This window comes from Pongo abelii, chromosome 19 (assembly GCF_028885655.2).
Source record: "Pongo abelii isolate AG06213 chromosome 19, NHGRI_mPonAbe1-v2.0_pri, whole genome shotgun sequence".
NCBI lineage: Eukaryota > Metazoa > Chordata > Mammalia > Primates > Hominidae > Pongo > Pongo abelii.
The window spans coordinates 75,276,652-75,297,194 of NC_072004.2; the positions used below are offsets into that span (position 1 = coordinate 75,276,652).

The following is a 20,543-nucleotide window of genomic DNA, read 5'->3' on the forward strand; positions in this document are numbered from 1 at the left end:
CTCTGGGCTCACGAGGGGTGGGGCTGCGGGCGGGGCCGGGGCCTAATTGGGCCGCGGGCGCCTCGAGGTGGGCGGGGCAGAAGGGGGCGGGGCCGCGGAGACCTCGGGCGGCAGCCTGGAGAGTAAAGGAGAGACTGAGTACGCGGAGACCGACACTCGGAAATGGGGTGGGGGCCGGGGTCCGAGAGACCCGAGAGGCGCTCCAAGGGAAGGGGAGAGTAGGGACCAAAGAGCGAACGGGAGAGAGGGCCACAGGGAGAGCTAGAGAGCGCCGAGGGGATCGGGAGAGGAGAGGCTTCGAGGGTCGGTCACCAGCAAAACAGAGGGACTGGGGTCGCGACGGGCCAAGACCCGCAGGGGGCGGAAGCGAGGGGATAGCGCCCAGGTCTGCAGGGGACAAAGAGCGATTGAGGGGAGGACGGAGCGGGGAGCTGGAAGGTAGGATGAGAAAGGGGGTTATGACGCGAAGAAGAGGATACAGAGGGGACCATTTGGCACTCAGGCCTCGCAGACCACCCGTCTGGGAGATCCAGAGATCGGATGAATGCCTGTCCGGGGGCCCAGCGGAGCCAGAGGGCAGCCGCCTCCTCCTTTCTGGCTCTGACTGTTCCAGGACCCGCCTCCCCCGAGGGGGGGCAGGAGATTCAACCCCCTCCTCGTCTCTGCCCCTTCCTCACCGAACTGTGGCCAGGCCGCTTTTTCCTGGGCCCTTTTCTTCCATCTGCCTCTGCTCAATCCCTTTATCTCTGCCTCTAGACCAGGGAGAAAAGGGGATCCTAAAAAGGCGGGCACCCCCACGTTATTTCTCCATGCTGACAGATGCAAATACGTCCCTGAGGGGTGACCCCCTTTTCCAGCCTCCAAGAGGAGGGGTGGATCTCATCCAGCCCCTCAGCTCCTCCTCCCTCACGCCCCAGCCTCCTCCGCCGCCCCCTAACTCTTCTCCCCATCAGGCTGTGGGAGGCTCTCCTCTTCCTCAAGTGCAGCAAAGTGTTTAGGTTGCATAAACCGAAACGTGTCTGCTTCCATCAAAATATTTGTCACGTTATCTGAGGCCCAGGTCGGGCTGCTCCACCGCTCCTCCTTCGCCCTCCTTTATCCGGCCCACCGGGGAGGATTCTGCCATTTGGAGGCGACTGGCCGGCCTCCCGAGAGGCCCCCCGACACCCGGCTCACAATCTCCCTGTTGACCCTTCGCCATGGGCAAAATGATTCCCTGGCCTTCCCTACCCAAGGTTGAGGTCGCTCACCTCATCCAGGGCTGGGAGTAGAAGGACACAGGGACATCCAACGAGGGGGCTGTGAGAGAGGACCCTCCAAGCACTGATGGCTGAGGCCAGGTTGGAGTGACCCCACCACCACCAAGGAGGGAGCTAAAAAAATCCAATAAGTAGCATTTATTCAGGGTTTACTCTGTGCTAGGCCCTGTGTTGAATGTTTTACATACATGATCACCCTTGATCTTCACATCAATCCAAAGAAGTAAAGTCCAACATTATTTTAATTTTACAGATGGAGAACTGAGGCTCTGGGAAGTTAAGAGATTTTCTTAAAGTCACACAACTAATAAGTGGGAGAGCCGGGACTCAAACTCGTAGCTTGGCTCCAGGCTCTTCCAACCTCAGCGCGATGGAGTCTGTAGGTACCGTTTACTGCCCAAAGCCCAGGGGTAGGGGGCTCAGGGCAGCCAGACCTCCCTAGGCTCGGGAAGAGTAGTCTTCAGCGCTCGGCTGTCAGGCAATCCGGCCCCCCGGTTCCCCACGGCGGTCTCCTCGGTATGCCCCACCAAGAGCGACAGGGCCGGTGACCCGAGGGGCGCGTGCGCGGTCGTCAGCCTGGGATTTGCACGGACCCCCTTCTCCCTAGTACGCTCGCACGCGGGCCCCTCCTCTGCTACGCCGCTGGGGCTCGCCCGCCACTCACAGCCCTCGCAGAGCCCTCCGGGCACACCGCGGCTGGCCGCCCGGGGCCAGGGATGGGGCGGGAGCGCCCACCCACCGACCCCCGCGCCGGCCGGGGCATCCAAGAGGCGCGCTCGCAGCCACACGGCGCCCCGCCTCCCGCTCCGAAAAAGCGCCTGCTCCCCTGGCGCGGTGTGGCGTCTCCGTCAGCCCAGCCGGATTCTCCCCGCTTCGCTGGAGTGGAAAATAACGGCTTCAAACTTTGCAGAGAGGAGCTGGTGCCAGCACTTTAATTAACAGCCATCTTGGCCTGTGAGCCGGGGCCACCAGCTCGGCTCCTCCCCTGGGCTCGCCAAGCCCCGCCCTGGCTCCGCCCAGGCCCCCAAAGAAGCACCCCTTAACCACCTACCCGACCCTCCACCCCCATCCCCTGCTCTCAGCGCCCCTCTTTCCGGGAGATGAGGGCTTGGCTGATTGGGGAGCGGGTGCTGCCTTGAGGGGCATCTCACAGCTTAACACCTGAAGACAGTCACAACCCCCCAATCCGCCATACTGCCCCCCAACATTGTTTAAAGCTGGACTGTCGAAGACTCTGAAATTAAAGACCTGAGTGCCGGTCGGGCGCGGTGGCTCACGTCTGTAATCCCAGCACTTTGGGAGGTTGAGGCCCGAGGATCGCTTGAGCTCAGGAGTTCCGAACAAGCCTGGGCAGCATAGGGAGATCCTGGCGTGGTGGCTTTTACCTGTAGTCCCAGCTACTCAGGAGGCTGAGGCGGGAGGATCGCTTGAGCCTGGGAGATCGAGGCTGCAATGAGCTGAGATCGCGCCACTGCACTCCAGCCTGGGTGACAGAGCAAGACCCTGTCTCATTAAGAACAAAAACTAAAAAGACTTGCGTGCCAATCCTACCCGGTGATTTCCTAAAAATAGCCTACCCGGCAGCCCCTGGCATCCTTTGGAAAAAGGGTTGTTGTGAGGATTAAATGATGTATTATGTATGTAAAGTCCTGGGCTCAGTATCTGACCCTTATTATGCACCTGGTAAATGGTAGCTAATATAAGTATTTCACCTCAAGGCCAAGAAAGGCCTCTCAGGAGACCCCCGGGCCTTGGGTCTACTTGGTCCTGCCAGCTTCCTACCAATTGCTGTCCTTGACACTAGGAGAGGGGAACAATGGACCTAGGCTCCCAGGTTCAGAGATGGAACTGGGTGAGTGAGGGAAGAACCCTGAAGTTCCGGCTTCCAGGCCTCTTCTTCAACCACCTGCTAAGAACAGGGACTCAGGTTTTCTTTTTTTCTTTCTTTCTTTTTCTTTTTTTTTTTTTTTGAGACTGAGTTTCGCCCTTGTTGCCCAGGCTGGAGTGCAATGGCGTGATCTCGGCTCACTGCAACTCCGCCTCCCAGGTTCCAGCGATTTTTCTGCCTCAGCCTCCCGAAGAGCTGGGATTACAGGCACGTGCCACCAAGCCCGGCTAATTTTTGTATTTTTAGTACAGACATGGTTTTACCATGTTGGCCAGGCTGGTCTCAAACTCCTGAACTCAGGTGATCTGCCTGCCTGGGCCTCCTTCTGGGGTTACAGGCTTGAGCCAGCTTGCCCAGCCTGGGCCAGGACTCAGGTTTTCAGAAGCGAAAAGTGAGGGAGGATTTCAAGGTAAGGAGGGAGGCTGCACTCTCTGTAGCTGGGATGCTGTCAGTGGGGGGCTGAAGGTCCAACTTTGCTTCCTGAACTTCTGTGAGCGTGAGGGGTCACTCCCACAGCCCCCATCTGGAATGACCCTACCATAGGAACTCCTACAGTGAGGGGGTGGTGCCGACAGCCCCCGTCATTCCAGGCATTGAGGTAGATTGTGGAGGGTACAGGGAAGAGCGTAGGTAAGGCTTTTTACCCAGGCATGACTGGCGCTGACTTTAGGAACTGGGTGACTGTTCTGTGGTATTTTGGGGTTCTTTGAATGAATGTGAGTGGGTGTGAATGTGTAAGAGGCTGTTGATGTTGCTGTGTCTGGGTTTGGGAGTGAGGAAGGGGGGTGCTGTGCCCTGACTCATCAGCTGCTGGATCTGCATTGAGTTGTTTTTACATTTACTGAAAACAGCTAGCTAGGCCCTGCCTGGGTGAAAACACCTAGCTAGGCGGTGATGGTGTGTCCCAAGATGAGTAGGACCGGAAGGCTGAGCGGTGTCCCTGAGGAGTTCACTGTTTGGTGGGGAACACATGCAGAAAGATAGGATACATTGCCACAATAATTACTGTAGCTAACAGTTTTTGAGCACTTAGAAAGTGCAAGATCCTATTCTTTTTTTTTTTTTTTTTTTTTTTTTTTTTTTTTTTTTTTTTGAGATGGAGTCTCTCTCTGTCGCCCAGGCTGGGGTGCGGTGGCGCGATCTCGGCTCACTGCAAGCTCTGCCTCCTGGGTTCATGCCTTTCTCCTGCCTCAGCCTCTGGAGTAGCTGGGACTACAGGTGCCTGCCACTATGCCTGGCTAAGTTTTTTGTATTTTTAGTGGAGACGGGGTTTCACCACGTTAGCCAGGATGTTCTCGATCTCCTGATCTTGTGATCCACCCCGCCTTGGCCTCCCAAAGTGCTAGGATTACAGGCGTGAGCCACTACGCCTGGCCAAGATCCTGTTCTTAAGCACTTTTGTGGATTATCTCATTTACACTTAACCTATTATCATGGATTTAAAACTATTACATGGCTTATGTCATGTACTAGTATTAACCTCATGAGGTAGGTACTTATCATTTTCCCCATTTTATGGCTGAGGAATCTAAGGCTTGGGTAGAAATTTGTAGGAGGTGTTACGAAGTCCAAATGACGCATAGATGAAGAATGTCCTGCCCAGGCTGGACACAGTGGCTCACTCCTACAATCCTAGCACTTTGGGAGGCCAAAAGGCAGGAGGATGGCTTGAGTCCAGGAGTTTCAGACCAGCCTGGGCAACATAGCGAGACCCCCATTTCTACAAAAAGTAAAAAAATTAGTTGGGCCTGTTGTCCCTGCGACTTGGGAGGCTGAGGTGGGAGGATTGCTTGAGCTCAGGAGATCGAGACTGCAGTGAGCCATGTTTGTGCCACTGTACTTCAGCCTGGGCAACAGAGCGAGACCCTGTCTCAAAAATAAAAAATTAAAAATAATCCCCTGCTGGGTGCAGTGGCTCACGCCTATAGTCCCAGCACTTTGGGAGGGCGAGGAGGGTGGATCACTTGAGGCCAGGAGTTCGAGACCAGCCTGGCCAACATGATGAAACCGCATCTCTGCTAAAAATACAAAAATTAGCCGGGTGTGGTGGCATGCACCTGTAGTCCCAGCTACTTGGGAGCCTGAGGCAGAAGAATCACTTGAACCTAGGAGGCGGAGGTTGCAGTGAGCTGAGATCGTGCCACTGCACTTCAGCCTGGGTGATAGAGCGAGACTCCATTTCAATAATAATAATAATAATAATAATAATAATAATAATAATGCCCTGCCCAGAGGAGTCCAAGAAGACTTTACAGAGGAGGTGTTATTTTTTTCCATTTATCCATCCATTCATTCATCCATCCTCCATCCATTCTATAAACCATATTAGCTGACTGCCCACCACATCTTTTGTTATCACGGGACACAAAGATGAGCAAAAAAGACTTCTGTTTGGCTGGTAAGGTTGGGGAAAAAAAGAGAAAAGGCTCCCGACCTCCTGTAGTTTACCATGTATTGCTGAAACCTGGACAATTAAACAAGCAATTGCTATCTAGCCTGACAAAGTCACTTAGAATATGTGGAGTACTTTGGGAACACTCGGCAGTGTCAGTTAAATTCATCTGGGGGCAGGGAATAATGGGAAACTTTCTGGAGGAGATGATATTTAAGGTAAGCCCTGAAAGGAGTCATCGAGGTGAAGAATATGGCCACTGTAGGTGGAGGAGGGAGAGAAAGAAAAGGATTATGGGTAGAGAGAATAGCATGTGCTAAGGACCATGCTTGCAGAGCCTCGTGGGCTGTGACAAGGAGTTTATAATTTGTCCTAAGGGTAATTAGAGACTACTGGAGGGGCTGGGCATGGTGGTTCACGCCTGTAATCACCAGTGCTTTGGGAGGCCGTGATGGGTGGATCACCTGAGGTCAGGAGTTCGAGACTAGCCTGGCCAACATGGTGAAACCCCGTCTCTACTAAAAATAAAAAAAAATTAGCCGGGTGTGGTGGTGGGCGCCTATAATCCCAGCTACTTGGGAGGCTGAGGCAGGAGAATCGCTTGAACCCAGGAGGCGGAGGTTGGATCGAGCCAAGATGGCACCACTGCACTCCAGCCTGGACAAGAGTGAGACTGTCTCCACAAAAAAAAAAAAAAAAAAAAATTACTGGAGGGTGTTAAGTGAATGAGTAATGTAATCAGATTTTTCAGATTAGAATGAGCACTCTGGCTACTGTGAGGACAGAGGATTAAAATAGAGTAAGAGTGCTGGTAGGGAGACTTAGCACCAGGCAGTTGCAGTGGTTCAGGTGAGAGCTGATGATGGCCTGACTTGGGAAGGTAGGAGGTGGAATTGGCTGACTTATTGACAGATTGGTTGGGGATGGGGATGGGGTAGGGGGCAGGAGACTTCCAGGCTTCTGGAAGGATCTTGAGATGTTTATTGAATGAAGGATGGATGGATGCTATTGCTGTTCCCTGGGTACTGATATGTGCCAGGTGCTTCACATACTCTATTTCATTTACCCCTCACCAAAAGTCTAAGGAATATGCATGATCTCCACATTGGAGATAAGGATGCTGAGACTTAGAGAGGTTCAGTGACTGGCCCAGGATCATACAGCTGGTAAAAGGGAGAGCAGGATTGGAACTCAGGCCTGCTTGACCCCCAGGTGGGGGCTCTTTACACTCCCACTCTACCTAGCCCAGCCGGCACACACCTGGTGGGGAAGACAAGGAAAGGTACTTTAGGGTCAAGGCCCAGGAGTATAAAAGGCATATTTTTGTTTTCTGGTTAAAGCCACTAGTCTACAGCCCTGGCTTGGGCAGGATGAGGAACCGGGCACCAGGAGGCAGAGACCATCTCTCAAGGCCCAGTGAGGATACCAGTTTGTCATGTGTGTTTGGGGATGTCTCATCACGCCCATCCATTTCTTCCTCTGGGCTGGGTAATTTTCTGGCTCTGAGAGGCTGTATTTCTTACATTAAAGACAGCTCAACACTGGCATCCATTTATATATATATTTTAGATGGAGTCTTGCTCTGTTGCCAGGCTGAGCACAGTGGCACGATCTTGGCTCACTGCAACCTCTGCCTCCTGGGTTCAAGTGATTCCCCTGCCTCAGTCTCCCAAGTAGCTGGGACTACAGGCACGGGCCACCATGCCTGGCTAATTTTTTGTATTTTAGTAAAGATGGGGTTTCACCATGTTGGCCAGGATGGTCTCGGTCTCCTGACCTTGTGATCCACCTGCCTTTGCCTCCCAAAGTGCTGGTATTACAGGCATGAGCCACCATACCCAGCCCATTTTAAACCCCAAGACGACTTTTGAATTCAGCCATTTCCAGATTCTTCTTGTGAAAACCCTCCATAATTTCAGCATCCTTTTGGAGAGGGGGACTTTGGTCAGAAAGTATGGGAGAATGGAAGTTGAGTTGCGATTTGGGGTGGGGGTTAGGGTATGCCTCAGTGGGCTGAACTAGGCTGGGTCTCAGAACTCCTGAGTCCGGACCAGGCCTCAGAGGTTGATGAGGGGAGTTTGTTCAGGGGCCTCTATTCCCAGCTCCATCTCCTGAGGAGGAGAGAGTGGGATTCAGCTGGCAGAGCCCAAGTACCCAGATCACAGGCAGATTTTCTTATGCCTCTCTCACCAGAGAATGCTGAGCCTTGTGTCTGGGGGTTCCAGGGACCTGTCTGGTCCTGGGGGTCCTCCCTACCCATTCTGATTGGCAGCTGCCTGCTGCCCATTCCAAATTCAGTTCCAGGGACACAGCTCTGAAAAGGCCCCACGGGAGGGAGGGAGAGACCTAAGGGGAGGGGCCATCTCCCCTCAGCCCAGCCTGCGGCTCCCAGCTGCATGTATAAGTGATGAGGCTCTGCAGCCCCAACAGGAACCAATATAATGGCGGGTGCGCCGGGTCAGCTGGAGAGACAGATAGCAGGACGCAGGAGTGACAGGCGGTGCAATTATGCTGAGCCTCCTGCAAAGGCGGCAGAGAAGGCCCCGCCTGGCCAGCATGGCCCACAGCCTCCCCACACTCTCCCACAGGCCTTCCAGCCCCACCAGCCCCTAGCCCCACTCCAAGGTGAGGTGCGGGGAGGCAGAGGATCCAGGGCTAGTCGGGAGTATCTGGTCTTCCTGATTTCTGGGTCTGAGGAGGGGGGCATCAGGGAGAAAGCCTCCTACTCCACAGAAAGCTTCCTCTTTGGAAGCCCTGTCCCTTCTAGGAAAAATGTCCCTTCTTCCCACCTCAGGAGATCATAGGACTTAAGGTCTGGAGAGGTCTTAGAGACCCCACCTTTGACAGACAGGGAAACGGAGGCCCTGAGAGGGAAATAGCTTGCCTAAGGTCACGGAGCCAATCTGAGGCACAGCCAAATGGAAATCCCAGGGGTTCTTTCCAGGATGGATGAGAGATCCCAGGGTGAGGGGAGGAGGGCCAATTGCTGGCCTCTGTGCTTCGGGGAGCAGGGGGCTTCCTCACGGAGCCTCTGAGGGTGGGCATGGAGGGTGAGGCTCAGGGAGGTCTAACAGCTGGGTGTGTGGTTGGAACTATGGCTGCACCAGTATCCTTGCAGGGCCCCAGTCAGTCAGGGTTGGGGGTGGCCCAGCGCCCTTCCATGTTCAGAGAGGGGTCTTTGAGTACCTCATCTCCATACATTTGAGGACAGTGTCAGAGAGGGGGTCTCTGGTGTGGCAGAGCCAGAAGAGCTGAGCAGTGGGTGCTTAGTAAATGTTCATTAAACTGAACTCCTACACAGGGCTGGCTTCATAGATGTGCCACCTCTTGGTGGCAAGGGTCCTGCACACAAAAGGGACCTGAACTCGGTTTAATGCTCTGCTATCACCACCTTGAGATTCTTAACGATTTTTGAACAACAGACTCACATTTTGAGTTCCCACCGGGTCCCACAAGTTATGTAGCTGGTCCTGCCCCTGAAACAGAGATGTGGTTTGTTCTTTGGAAGGGCTCACCTGCCTCATCCCTGCCCCAACCTCATCCCAAGATGCCCAAGCAGAGGGGGACACAGAGCTAGGAAAAGCTGATGTTTGCTGAGCTTCTTGGCGGTCTCCCCGAGTCAGGGCTGACCAAGCATGTATCGGGGCAGGAGAACTTGGCTGCTCTGTCCTGGCAGCCTTGCTCCCATGCACAGGCCTGCACCTTGCCTGTCTGTCCATCTGTGTACCCCTATCCCTGACCCTGGCCAGGGGCGGTGATGGAGGGCTGCTGGGCCACAGGGCTCCTGGTCCCAGGGGGAATTCCCTGTCATTTGGGGAGACTTGGCCCCTCTGCTCACTCCTACCCCTGCCCCCACTAGGACGGGAGGGGTTGGTGGAGGGGGTGGGAGGCTTAATTAGCAGCCGGAGCCAGGCAGCAGGCAGGGGAGGAGGGGGCGCAGATCGGGCTGACTTTTCCCGCTATAGATCTGCTCTCCGGGAGAGGCACTAGCTGGCTGGCTTAGGCTCTGGCTTGGCTATTTTAGGAATATTCTTAACCCTTCCCATGCCACTGCCATCATCAGACTTCTCTTCCAGAGCACAGAACATCAGGCTGTCCTCTCTCCCCGTTCCCTCCTCCCCAGTCCCTGCTGTTCCTCCCTGGCAGCTGAGAAGGTCAGAGTTTTCTCAGTGGTGGGGCCAGTTGACTTTTGCCAAGGAAAACTCCCAGCCCCTGAGCCCCCTTCTTTGTTCCACCCTGCGCCTTCTCCCTCTCCACCTCATCACAGCTCTGGACTCAGAAAAGTGGCAGACTGAGCATGGCCTCAGCTCTTCTTCTCATTTTACAAAATTGGGAGGGTTAGACTCCCCCACCCAGGGGAAAACAGCTGACCTGGATCCCAAGAGTAAGATAGGAAGCGCAGTCCTGGCTTCCAGCCTCTGGCAGAGCAGCAGCCCCTGCCTGCCTGACTTTGATGCCCATTAAGGGTGAGTTTCCAGGGGGTGTCCCACACAGCAGCCAGAGCCCCTCAGTGTCATGGGATTCCCTTTGTCTGATTTCTCTCCCACTCTAGGTCCTTCCCAGGGTCTCACTTCTTGGGAAAACCTAGGCCAGGATATAGGCACCGCCTGGGCAAGGCAAATGGGAGTCCCATTGGGGACCAGGAGGGCTCAACATTAATAAATCTGAAATTCCAGCCAAGACAGGGAAAGAGATCTCGGCTCTCACTGTCAGGAGTTCCTGCATCCGAGATGGGCTTGACTGAGCTGGGAGGCCTAGGACATCTGGGTGCTGTGGTGCCATCCCTCGGGCACATGCCTTCTGGGACTAGAAGTTGGAGTTTGCCACCAAGTGCTATTGGGAAAGCTTGCTTTGGAAATCGAGGCATATGGCTGATGACGCCACATAAATGCCCAAGGGCCTGGGGTGTGCCTGGCACTGTGCTGGGCACTGGGGATAGAGGATCGATAATCAAGAATCATTCTCTGCCTGAGAAAGGAAGCTCTCAGGGGCTGGTTCTCCAGGTGTCTGACCATCAGCCTGGGCCAAGTATTGACGGGCTGGGGGGAGTGAGTCCTCCCCACAGGTGCCATGTAACTCTCCCTCCTCCAGATTGTCACAACCAGCCCAGCTCCAGAAGTGACAGGGCTGGCTGGGGGTAGGGGTGAGGCCAGAAAAAAATGCTTTAGTTTCTATCGGGGGCTACAGAGGGGGCTCTTGTGATGGGGGTCACTGAGCTGCAGGTCTTCCAGCTTCCAATCTAGAAAGAGCCTGATGGATATATCATGGGTCCAGGGAAAGATTTTGAGTTCAAAGAGGTAATACCCTCCAGGGACTCCAGGAGAATTTTCTGTGTCATGTAAAAAGTAAGAAGAGGTTGAGTGTGGTGGCTCAGCCCTGTAATCCCAGTCCTTTGGGAGACAGAGGCAGGAGGATTGCTTGAAGCCAGGAGTTGAGATCCCAGCCTGGGCAACATGGCAAGACCTTGTCTCTACAGAAAAAAAAAAAAAAAAAGACAAGAAGATCCCTCTCTTTGCCCCTAATTGAGAGACATGACTAGAAGGCAGGAGGTTGGCTGTCAAGTGGGGCGTGCTTATCAGTTAGGGGTGGGGCAGGTTTCCCACGTTATCTTGGAAGGTATTTCTGGCTCTACAGTTCCTGACGAAGACATACTTGAGCACTTTAGGCCAACCATTGGCAAAGCTAGAAGCAGAACTCAGGAGTCCTGGATGCCTGCCTCTCCAGTCTCCAGTGCAGTCCCACCTCTTCTCCCCGCTGCTCCTCGATTGCTAGCTCCCTCCCTGCCAGTTTCCAGGCTGGGAGCCCCAGCTGGCAGAGGATGTCTTGCTCCTCAGCAGCTGGGATTTGTAAATATTTATAGGAACATGGAACAGATCAGTGGCTGACAGGCCCAGGGAGCGGGCAGGGCCCTGCCCGGAGCTCAGCAGCTTCACTCCCCCTTCCCACACCCTGGCCTGATTTGAGGGAGCCCAGGATGACAAAGAGGGGGTGATCAAGCAGGGTACGGGGCTGGCAGCCTCTACATCCAGGAACACCAGCTTGAAGGATGCCTTTGTCCATCTGCCCTGGCCTCCGCTTCCACACCCAGTCACTCACATCCTTCCACCCTCACCACAGCTCACCTGCGTGCTCATGTGGCCAAGGCCACACTGACCCCCCACCCTCACTCTTTCAACACTTCACTGTCACGCTCACACACGTACACACACGCTGTCCAACTCCCACGTCCACGTTGATACTCACTCTCATAGGCTCACACTTTTGCACACTCACCAGCTCATGCTCACAGACCCACTGGGGGCCCAGATCCCAGCCACTCCCCATAGGTCTTAACACAGGTCCTGGGAGGGCAAGTCCTGTTTCCTATCTGAGGTGGGGTATGAGTGTGTGTGTGTGTGTGTGTGCATGCTTGTAGGGAGCAGGAGGGAACAGGTCCTGAAGTCAGGAAGTGAGGAAGAGGGAGGAGAGAGGGAGAGAGGCGTGGACCAAGGGCCATTCAGAGCTGATAGAAGCCTGGTGTGGAAGCAAGGCAGAGACAAGGGCAAGGCGAAGAAATAGAGACTGACAAGGGTTGAGCCAGAGGGGGAAGGGGGTGGGGACCGAGGCCCCCGCACCCAGATGAGAAGCTGTCACATTGCTGTTCCGGTGGCCATGAGACCAGCACCACCCCCAGCTGGAACCTTTCCCCTCTGGATCTTGTCACTGTGGCTTTGCTGCTTGGGCAGCCAGGAGTGGTGACAAGCAGGGAAGACAGTCCCCAGGGCGCTGGCCGTGCCACTCCAGCCTGGCTGCCAGCTCACCCATCACTGCCCATCTCATCACCCACAGGGGCCCAGATGAAACCTGGGATCGGCCTGGCTGCCCTTCCTTGCCTCCCAGTGTCACAGTAGAGAGCAGGGGAGCCACTGGCCCCCTCCCCAAAAGGGGGGCAGTGTTAACCACACCTTGCCCAGGTACCTGGACCTTGAAGCTGGATTTGGGGAGAATGGGCCAACTCTCTGCTCCCAGGCACCCAGGACCTGCTAGACAGGGAAGGAACTGGTGAATGAGACAGGGGGCTTGAGGAGGGGGTTGGAGAATGAAGCCACTATGAGGAACCCAGTGTGTTTTGGGCATAAACATTTTATTTCATCTGCTTTACCATGCACAAGAATGATGACCCCACATCCCATGCCCCTGGGTGCTGTGTTAAATAATCGTCCTTCTCGCCTCGGGTCTGTCTCAGGGTGTTAGTTCTGGGGCATCAATCAGCCAGTTTGTGCTCTGCAATCTGAAAACAACCATTTCTATAAAATCAGTAAGGCAAAAAAAGAATCATAATACAAAGCAGGGAAAGTTGCACTGACTGCTGTTTTCCTGTTTTTTTTTTAATCAGCAGTGAAGCTTTCCGTCCAGGTTTTGACGTCCTGATTGATTCATGCTTTGACGGGTTCATTCATGTATTTACTCAACAACCATTGCTCATCCGAGTGCCAGGTCCTGAGCTGTGTCCTGGGAGCCAGTGAGAAAGCCAGACAAGGTTCTTGCTTACATAGTGTTTAGAGTTGATCAAAACCAAACAAACGCACAACAAAATGTGATTCCCCCAAGGGGCCAGAGAGCAGTGTCAGAGTGCCCAGCGTGGGGACCCAGACATTGGGCTCTTCCAGTGGAACACTTGGAAATCACCCGGAATTCTTCTCTCGTTCCAGGATCAACATCTTCCCGTCCCTCTCCTGCCTTGGCAGTTTCGCTTTTCCTAACAATCAGGCCATCTGGTAATGGGGAGATGTATGAATGTGAAACTGAATCTCAGCTTGGACACTCACTGGCCAGGTGACCTTAGGCAAATTGCTTCATCTCTGAGTCACAGTTTACTTTTCTGTGAAATGCAGTAAGTAATACCCATCACCAGGGTACCATTGACTTTTTAAGTATATACATCACCAAAGAAGGTGCCTGGTACACAGTAGGGCCTCGACCAGTGCTAGTACCTTTCCCTGCCCCTTTGCCAGTGATACATGCTGCGTCTCACCTCACAGGCAAGGAAAGGAAGCTTAGGGGGTATGGGGAGTGCAGGAGGACCCAGCATTCCATGTACCATTAATCTATGTTTTATGCTGTCTTCCCAGGCATCTGATTCTGTTCTGCTCTATGGGAAGCCTCTTATTTAAGGGGAAGAGGGTGAAGAGGCCAGGCTTTGCCACCTGAACCACCTGAACACTCCAGAGAAACAGCCCCTTTCTTCACTGTTTCTTCTTTCTCTGGCTTTCAAGTTTATAAAAGCATATTATGGGTCTGGTGGTTATGGAATGATGGTGGTAACAGTGGTGTGATGGAAGTGGTGGCGGTGGTAATGATATTGGTGGTGGTGATGGAGGAGGTGGTGGTGGTAATGATGGTATTGGTTGTGTTGATGGTGGTGATGGAGGTGGTGGTGGTGGTGGTGGTGATGGAGGAGGTGGTGATGGAGGTGGTGGTGATGGAGGAGGTGGTGGTGGTGGTGGTGATGGAGGTGGTGGTGGTGATGATGGTGGTGATGGAGGTGGTGGTAGTAATAATGGTATTGGTGGTAGTGATGGAGGAGGTGGTGGTGGTGGTGGTGGTGGAGGTGGTGGTGGTGATGATGGTGGTGATGGAGGTGGTGGTAGTAATAATGGTATTGGTGGTAGTGATGGAGGAGGTGGTGGTGGTGGTGGTGGTGGAGGTGGTGGTGGTGATGATGGTGGTGATGGAGGTGGTGGTAGTAATAATGGATTGGTGGTAGTGATGGAGGAGGTGGTGATGGTAGTGATGGAGGAGGTGGTGGTGGTGGTGATGATGGTGGTGATGGAGCTGGTGGTAGTAATAATGGTATTGGTGGTAGTGATGGAGGAGGTGGTGGTGGTGGTGGTGATGGAGGTGGTGGTGGTGATGATGGTGGTGATGGAGGTGGTGGTAGTAATAATGGTATTGGTGGTGGTGATGGAGGTGGTGGTGGTGATGATGGTGGTGATGGAGGTGGTGGTAGTAATAATGGTATTGGTGGTAGTGATGGAGGAGGTGGTGGTGGTGGTGGTGGTGGTGATGGAGGTGGTGGTAGTAATAATGATATTGGTGGTAGTGATGGAGGAGGTGGTGGTGGTGGTAGTGGAGGTGGTGGTGGTGATGATGGTGGTGATGGAGGTGGTGGTAGTAATAATGGTATTGGTGGTAGTGATGGAGGAGGTGGTGGTGGTGGTGATGGAGGTGGTGGTGGTGATGATGGTGGTGATGGAGGTGGTGGTAGTAATAATGGTATTGGTGGTGGTGATGGAGGAGGTGGTGGTGATGATGGTGGTGATGGAGGTGGTGGTAGTAATAATGGTATTGGTGGTAGTGATGGAGGAGGTGGTGGTGGTGGTGGTGGTGATGGAGGTGGTGGTAGTAATAATGGTATTGGTGGTAGTGATGGAGGAGGTGGTGGTGGTGGTGGTGATGGAGCTGGTGGTAGTAATAATGGTATTGGTGGTAGTGATGGAGGAGGTGGTGGTGGTGGTGGTGGAGGTGGTGGTGGTGATGATGGTGGTGATGGAGCTAGTAGTAGTAATAATGGTATTGGTGGTAGTGATGGAGGAGGTGGTGGTGGTGATGATGGTGGTGATGGAGCTAGTAGTAGTAATAATGGTATTGGTGGTAGTGATGGAGGAGGTGGTGGTGATGATGGTGGTGATGGAGGTGGTGGTAGTAATAATGGTATTGGTGGTAGTGATGGAGGTGGTGGTGGTGGTGATGGAGGTGGTGGTAGTAATAATGGTATTGGTGGTAGTGATGGAGGAGGTGGTGGTGGTGGTGGTGGAGGTGGTGGTGGTGATGACGGTGGTGATGGAGCTGGTAGTAGTAATAATGGTATTGGTGGTAGTGATGGAGGAGGTGGTGGTGGTGGTGGTGGTGGTGATGGAGCTGGTGGTAGTAATAATGGTATTGGTGGTAGTGATGGAGGAGGTGGTGGTGGTGGTGGTGGAGGTGGTGGTGGTGATGATGGTGGTGATGGAGCTGGTAGTAGTAATAATGGTATTGGTGGTAGTGATGGAGGAGGTGGTGGTGGTGATGATGGTGGTGATGGAGGTGGTGGTAGTAATAATGGTATTGGTGGTAGTGATGGAGGTGGTGGTGGTGGTGATGGAGGTGGTGGTAGTAATAATGGTATTGGTGGTGGTGATGGAGGAGGTGGTGGTGGTGGTGGTGGTGGAGGTGGTGGTGGTGATGATGGTGGTGATGGAGCTGGTAGTAGTAATAATGGTATTGGTGGTAGTGATGGAGGAGGTGGTGGTGGTGGTGATGATGGTGGTGATGGAGCTGGTAGTAGTAATAATGGTATTGGTGGTAGTGATGGAGGAGGTGGTAGTGGTGGTGATGATGGTGGTGATGGAGGTGGTGGTAGTAATAATGGTATTGGTGGTAGTGATGGAGGAGGTGGTGGTGGTGGTGGTGGTGGAGGTGGTGGTGGTGATGATGGTGGTGATGGAGGTGGTGGTAGTAATAATGGTATTGGTGGTAGTGATGGAGGAGGTGGTGGTGGTGGTGGTGGTGGAGGTGGTGGTGGTGATGATGGTGGTGATGGAGGTGGTGGTAGTAATAATGGATTGGTGGTAGTGATGGAGGAGGTGGTGATGGTAGTGATGGAGGAGGTGGTGGTGGTGGTGATGATGGTGGTGATGGAGCTGGTAGTAGTAATAATGGTATTGGTGGTAGTGATGGAGGAGGTGGTGGTGGTGATGATGGTGGTGATGGAGCTGGTAGTAGTAATAATGGTATTGGTGGTGGTGATGGAGGAGGTGGTGGTGATGATGGTGGTGATGGAGGTGGTGGTAGTAATAATGGTATTGGTGGTAGTGATGGAGGAGGTGGTGGTGGTGGTGGTGGTGGTGATGGAGCTGGTGGTAGTAATAATGGTATTGGTGGTAGTGATGGAGGAGGTGGTGGTGGTGGTGGTGGTGATGATGGTGGTGATGGAGCTGGTAGTAGTAATAATGATATTGGTGGTAGTGATGGAGGAGGTGGTGGTGGTGGTGGTAGTGGAGGTGGTGGTGGTGATGATGGTGGTGATGGAGCTGGTAGTAGTAATAATGGTATTGGTGGTAGTGATGGAGGAGGTGGTGGTGGTGGTGATGATGGTGGTGATGGAGCTGGTAGTAGTAATAATGGTATTGGTGGTAGTGATGGAGGAGGTGGTGGTGGTGGTAGTGATGGAGGAGGTGGTGGTGGTGGTGGTGGTGGTGATGGAGGTGGTAGTGATGGTGGTGGTGATGGAGGTGGTGATGGAGGTGGTGGTGGTGGTAGTGATGGAGGTGCTGTTGGTAGTGATGGTATTGGTGGTGATGATGGAGGTGACGGTGGAGGTAGATAATTGAGGTGGTAATCGTGGTGGTGGTGGTAGAGATGGTGGTAGTGATGGAGGTGATGGAGGTAGTAGAGCTGGTGGTAGTGACGGAGGTGATGGAGGTGGTGGTGATGGTGGTAGTGATGGTGGTGGTGATGGAGGTGGTGGTGATGATAGTGACGGAGGTGATGTTGGTAATGATGGTATTGGTGGTGATGATGGAGGTGATGGTGGAGGTAGATAATGGAGGTGGTAATTGTGATGGTGTTGGCGACGGAGGTGGTGGTGGTGGTGATGATAATGATGGTAGCCATGGAGGTGATGGTGGTGGTAGAGATGGTGGAGGTGGTGGTGGTGCTGGGAGTTCATTTCAAAATCCCATGCTCAGGTTTTAAGAGCTAGAAGAGGGCTCCATTTCAGTGCATCTCTGAGGGCCAGCTATGTGCCAGGCCCATGGTGCTCACCTCCTTTTCACAGCAATGCCCTGAGTTTACTGTCTCCTTTTGCAGATAAGGACACTGAGACCAAATATCAAATGACCTGGTCAGAGGCATGGAGAGGTTTTTTTCTGTTTTTTGTTTTGTTTTGTTTTTGTTTTTTTTTGAGAGAGAGGGTCTTACTCTGTCACCCAGGCTGGAATGCAGTGGAACGATCTTAGCTCAGCTCACTGCAACCTCCGCCTTCTGGGTTCAAGTGATTCTCCTGCCTCAGCCTCCAGAGTAGCTTGGATTATAGGTGCCTGCCACCATGCCTGGCTAATTTTTGTATTTTTAGTAGAGACGAGATTTCACCATGTTGGCCAGGATGGTCTCGAACTCCTGACCTCAAGTGATCCACCCGCCTCGGCCTCCCAAAGTGCTGGGATTACAGACGTGAGCCACCTCGCCTGGCCTATGGAGATGTATTTAAAACCTGGGTCATTTAACTTCTAGTCCACCTTTCTTCTCTATGCCATCATGATGCCACCCACATTTCACGGTAGGGGAAATGGAGATCCAGAGAGGTCAGGTAATTTACCTAAGGTCATGCAGCAGTTAGAAGCAGAGCCTGGCCATTTCATCTGCACTCGTAGGTCTCAGCAGCCTTCTCATCACCAAGGGCTGGGGGTCTCACTGAGAAGGCTAGAAGGACCACCAGCGCATTGCAGAGGCTCACAGCCATGACAGAGGCCCAGAGCCAGGCCTCCTCAGGTCCCTGGGGCAGGCTCTGGATCTGCTGTCCTTCTGCCCCTGCACACTGTCAACTCCAATCTCCCCTCCAGCCTCAGAGTGAGAGTGACAGAGAGGCCAGCCCTGGCCAGCCCATTAAACCTGACACCTCCTCTCCCAGATTTGCCATGCCCCATCCTCTGTCTATAAAATGCCCGAAATTCTAGCAGGCACACACACAGGTGGCTGGACATCAAGGGGAGCATGTCAGAGGAGGAGCACACGGGCGGCTGGATGTCGAGAGGAATGTACCGATAGTCCCTGGCATGATGGCAGGCCATCGATCATCGACCAGCTGAACTAGGTAGAATTTGGCTGAGGCAGAGTTTGGCTGGGAAGTCAGAGGGAAGTGGCCCAACTGCAGGGGAATACCATCCCCTTTCTGGCTCCCCTATCTGCTGAGGGCTGCTTCCACTCAATAAAACCTTTCACTCATTCTCCAAACCCATGCATGATCTGATTCTTCTGGTACACCAAAGCAAGAACCCCAGGATACAGAAAGCCCTCTGTCCTTGTGACAAGGTAGAGGGTCTAATTGAGCTGGTTAACACAAGTCGTCTATAGATGGCAAAACTAAAAGAGCACATGGTAACACATGCCCACTGGGGCTTCAGGAACTGTAGGCATTCACCCCTAGACACTGCCATGGGGTCGAAGCCCATCTGTATGTTCCCCTAGAGGTTTGAGTAGCGGGGCGGGGCAATCCCCCTGTCGCTCCCTGTGAGGGAGACAAGGGAACTTTTCTCGTTTCAGTACTCTGGGATGGTCAGAGTTGGATAGGAACTCCTGGATGGAGGGGAGTTGACTGGTTACTACCTTCCTCTATGTCTCCCCACCAACTCCTTTTTTTTTTTTTTTTTTTAAAGACAGGGTCTTGCTCTGTCACCCAGGCTGGAGTGCAGTGGCATGAGGATAGCTCACTGTAGCCTTGAACTCTTGGGCTCAGGTGATCAATCCACCTCAATATCCCAAGTAGCTAGGACCGTAGGCACACACCACCATGCCTAGCTAATGTTTTAAGTTTTTGTAGAGATGGGGTCTTGCTGGTTACTCAGGCTGGTATCAAACTCCTGGGCTCAAGCGATCTTCCCACCTCAGCCTCCCAAATTGCTGGGATTACAGGTGTGAGTCACCATGCCTGTCTCCTGCCCCCAACTCTTTAATAAAAGATATTTATTGAGCATCACCTATAAAATAGTTACATGCTAAGCACCTTCCATGTAATAAATCATTTAATCCTTCCAACAATCATGAGGTAGGTACTAATATTTTAGAGATGAGATAGCAGAGTCACAGAGAGGTTGAATAATGTGCCCAAGGTCATACAGCTCACAAAATAGCAGAGCCTTGGCCAGGCACTGTGGCTCACACCTGTAATCCCAGCACTTTGGGAGGCTGAGGTGGGAAGATTGCTTGAGCCCAGGAGTTTGAGATGAGCCTGGGCAACATAGCAAGAACACATCTCTATTTTAAAAAATTAAAAATTGGCCAGGCACGGTGGCTCAGCCTGTAATCCCAGCACTTTGGGAGGCTGAGATGGGTGGATCACGAGGTCAGGAGATCAAGACTGTCCTGGCCAACATGGTGAAACCCCGTGTCTACTAAAAATACAAAAATTAACTAGGTGTGGTGGCACGTGCCTATAATCCCAGCTACTTGGGAGGCTAAGGCAGGAGAATCGCTTGAATCTGGGAGGCAGAGATTGTAGTGAGCCAAGATCGCGCCACTGCACTCCAGCCTGGTGACAGAGCAAGACTCCATCTCAAAAAAAAAAAAAAAAAAATTAGGAGAGCCTAGACTCAGCCACAGGCCCACATCAGAGTCTCAGCTCCACCCCTGCTCTCTCTTCCTGTCTCCTGAGCAGAGCTCTCTCCATGGGGCAGAGCTGGTGGGTAAGTTGAGCTGGAGACTTCTAGGGGCTCCACTGTCTTGGGGTTTCCAGGGCTTGGCAGAGCCGTTCTATCTTCCTGCCTCCACACAGGCCTCCATCCCTTAGGAGCTCTGACAGGGGAGGTGGGATGGTGGATTGAGGGGGATGTTAGGCTCCTAGTGGCGCTGGTAGCAGTGGGGCGTGGCTCTGTCTGGCCCGGTGGGCAGCTCACTCCAGCTCCTGGCTGGGGCTCCCGCCCTTGGGAGCTCCATCCTGCCGGCCTCTCTCCCTCCCAGGATCTCATTATATCCCTAAGAGAAACTGACAGCCTCAATATCTTACTTTGCAAATATAGTTTATTCCTTCAATAAAGCCGCCTGCGCAGGGGAATGTTTAAGACTCGCTCTCCCCCGAGAGCCTCATTTGAATTTCTAAAGTCTTCAGTCGGCTTCTCCAATGGGGCATCTGGGTGAGGAGAACGCAGCAGCCGCTTAGAGGGGATTCATTTCCTGTCTGGGTCTCCGCCGCCGCCGCCGCCGCCGCAGATAGGGGAGCTGAACTGACGGAAAGGACTGCTGGCTGCCTAGATGCTGGGGGGCAGAGGAC

The 20,543-nt window shown here is 53.4% G+C and overlaps 1 protein-coding gene across 1 annotated transcript; it reads right to left on the reverse strand.

Moving 5' to 3' along the window:
- Positions 1-261: 261 nt before the first annotated feature.
- Positions 262-18,348, reverse strand: LOC129051176 (uncharacterized). The gene is made up of 6 exons (XM_063719066.1): positions 18,246-18,348; positions 15,251-15,367; positions 14,389-15,055; positions 13,845-14,263; positions 1,694-2,085; positions 262-387 (listed from the first exon to the last, which is right to left on the reverse strand). Exons 1-6 carry the CDS (start codon positions 18,346-18,348, stop codon positions 262-264), a joined length of 1,824 nt encoding a protein of 607 aa, XP_063575136.1.
- Positions 18,349-20,543: the final 2,195 nt, after the last annotated feature.

Bases quoted from the DNA above. Each gene is read 5' to 3' on its own strand.
- LOC129051176 (XM_063719066.1), bottom strand. From the start codon at position 18,348: ATGGCCTGCCATCATGCCAGGGACTATCGGTACATTCCTCTCGACATC. The intron at 2,086-13,844 runs GTTACCACCATC...ACACCGCGCCAG, and splicing joins ACCACTTCCATCACACCACT to GGGAGCAGGCGCTTTTTCGG. The intron at 388-1,693 runs GTCTGGCTGCCC...TGTCCCCTGCAG, and splicing joins CTCTTCCCGAGCCTAGGGAG to ACCTGGGCGCTATCCCCTCG.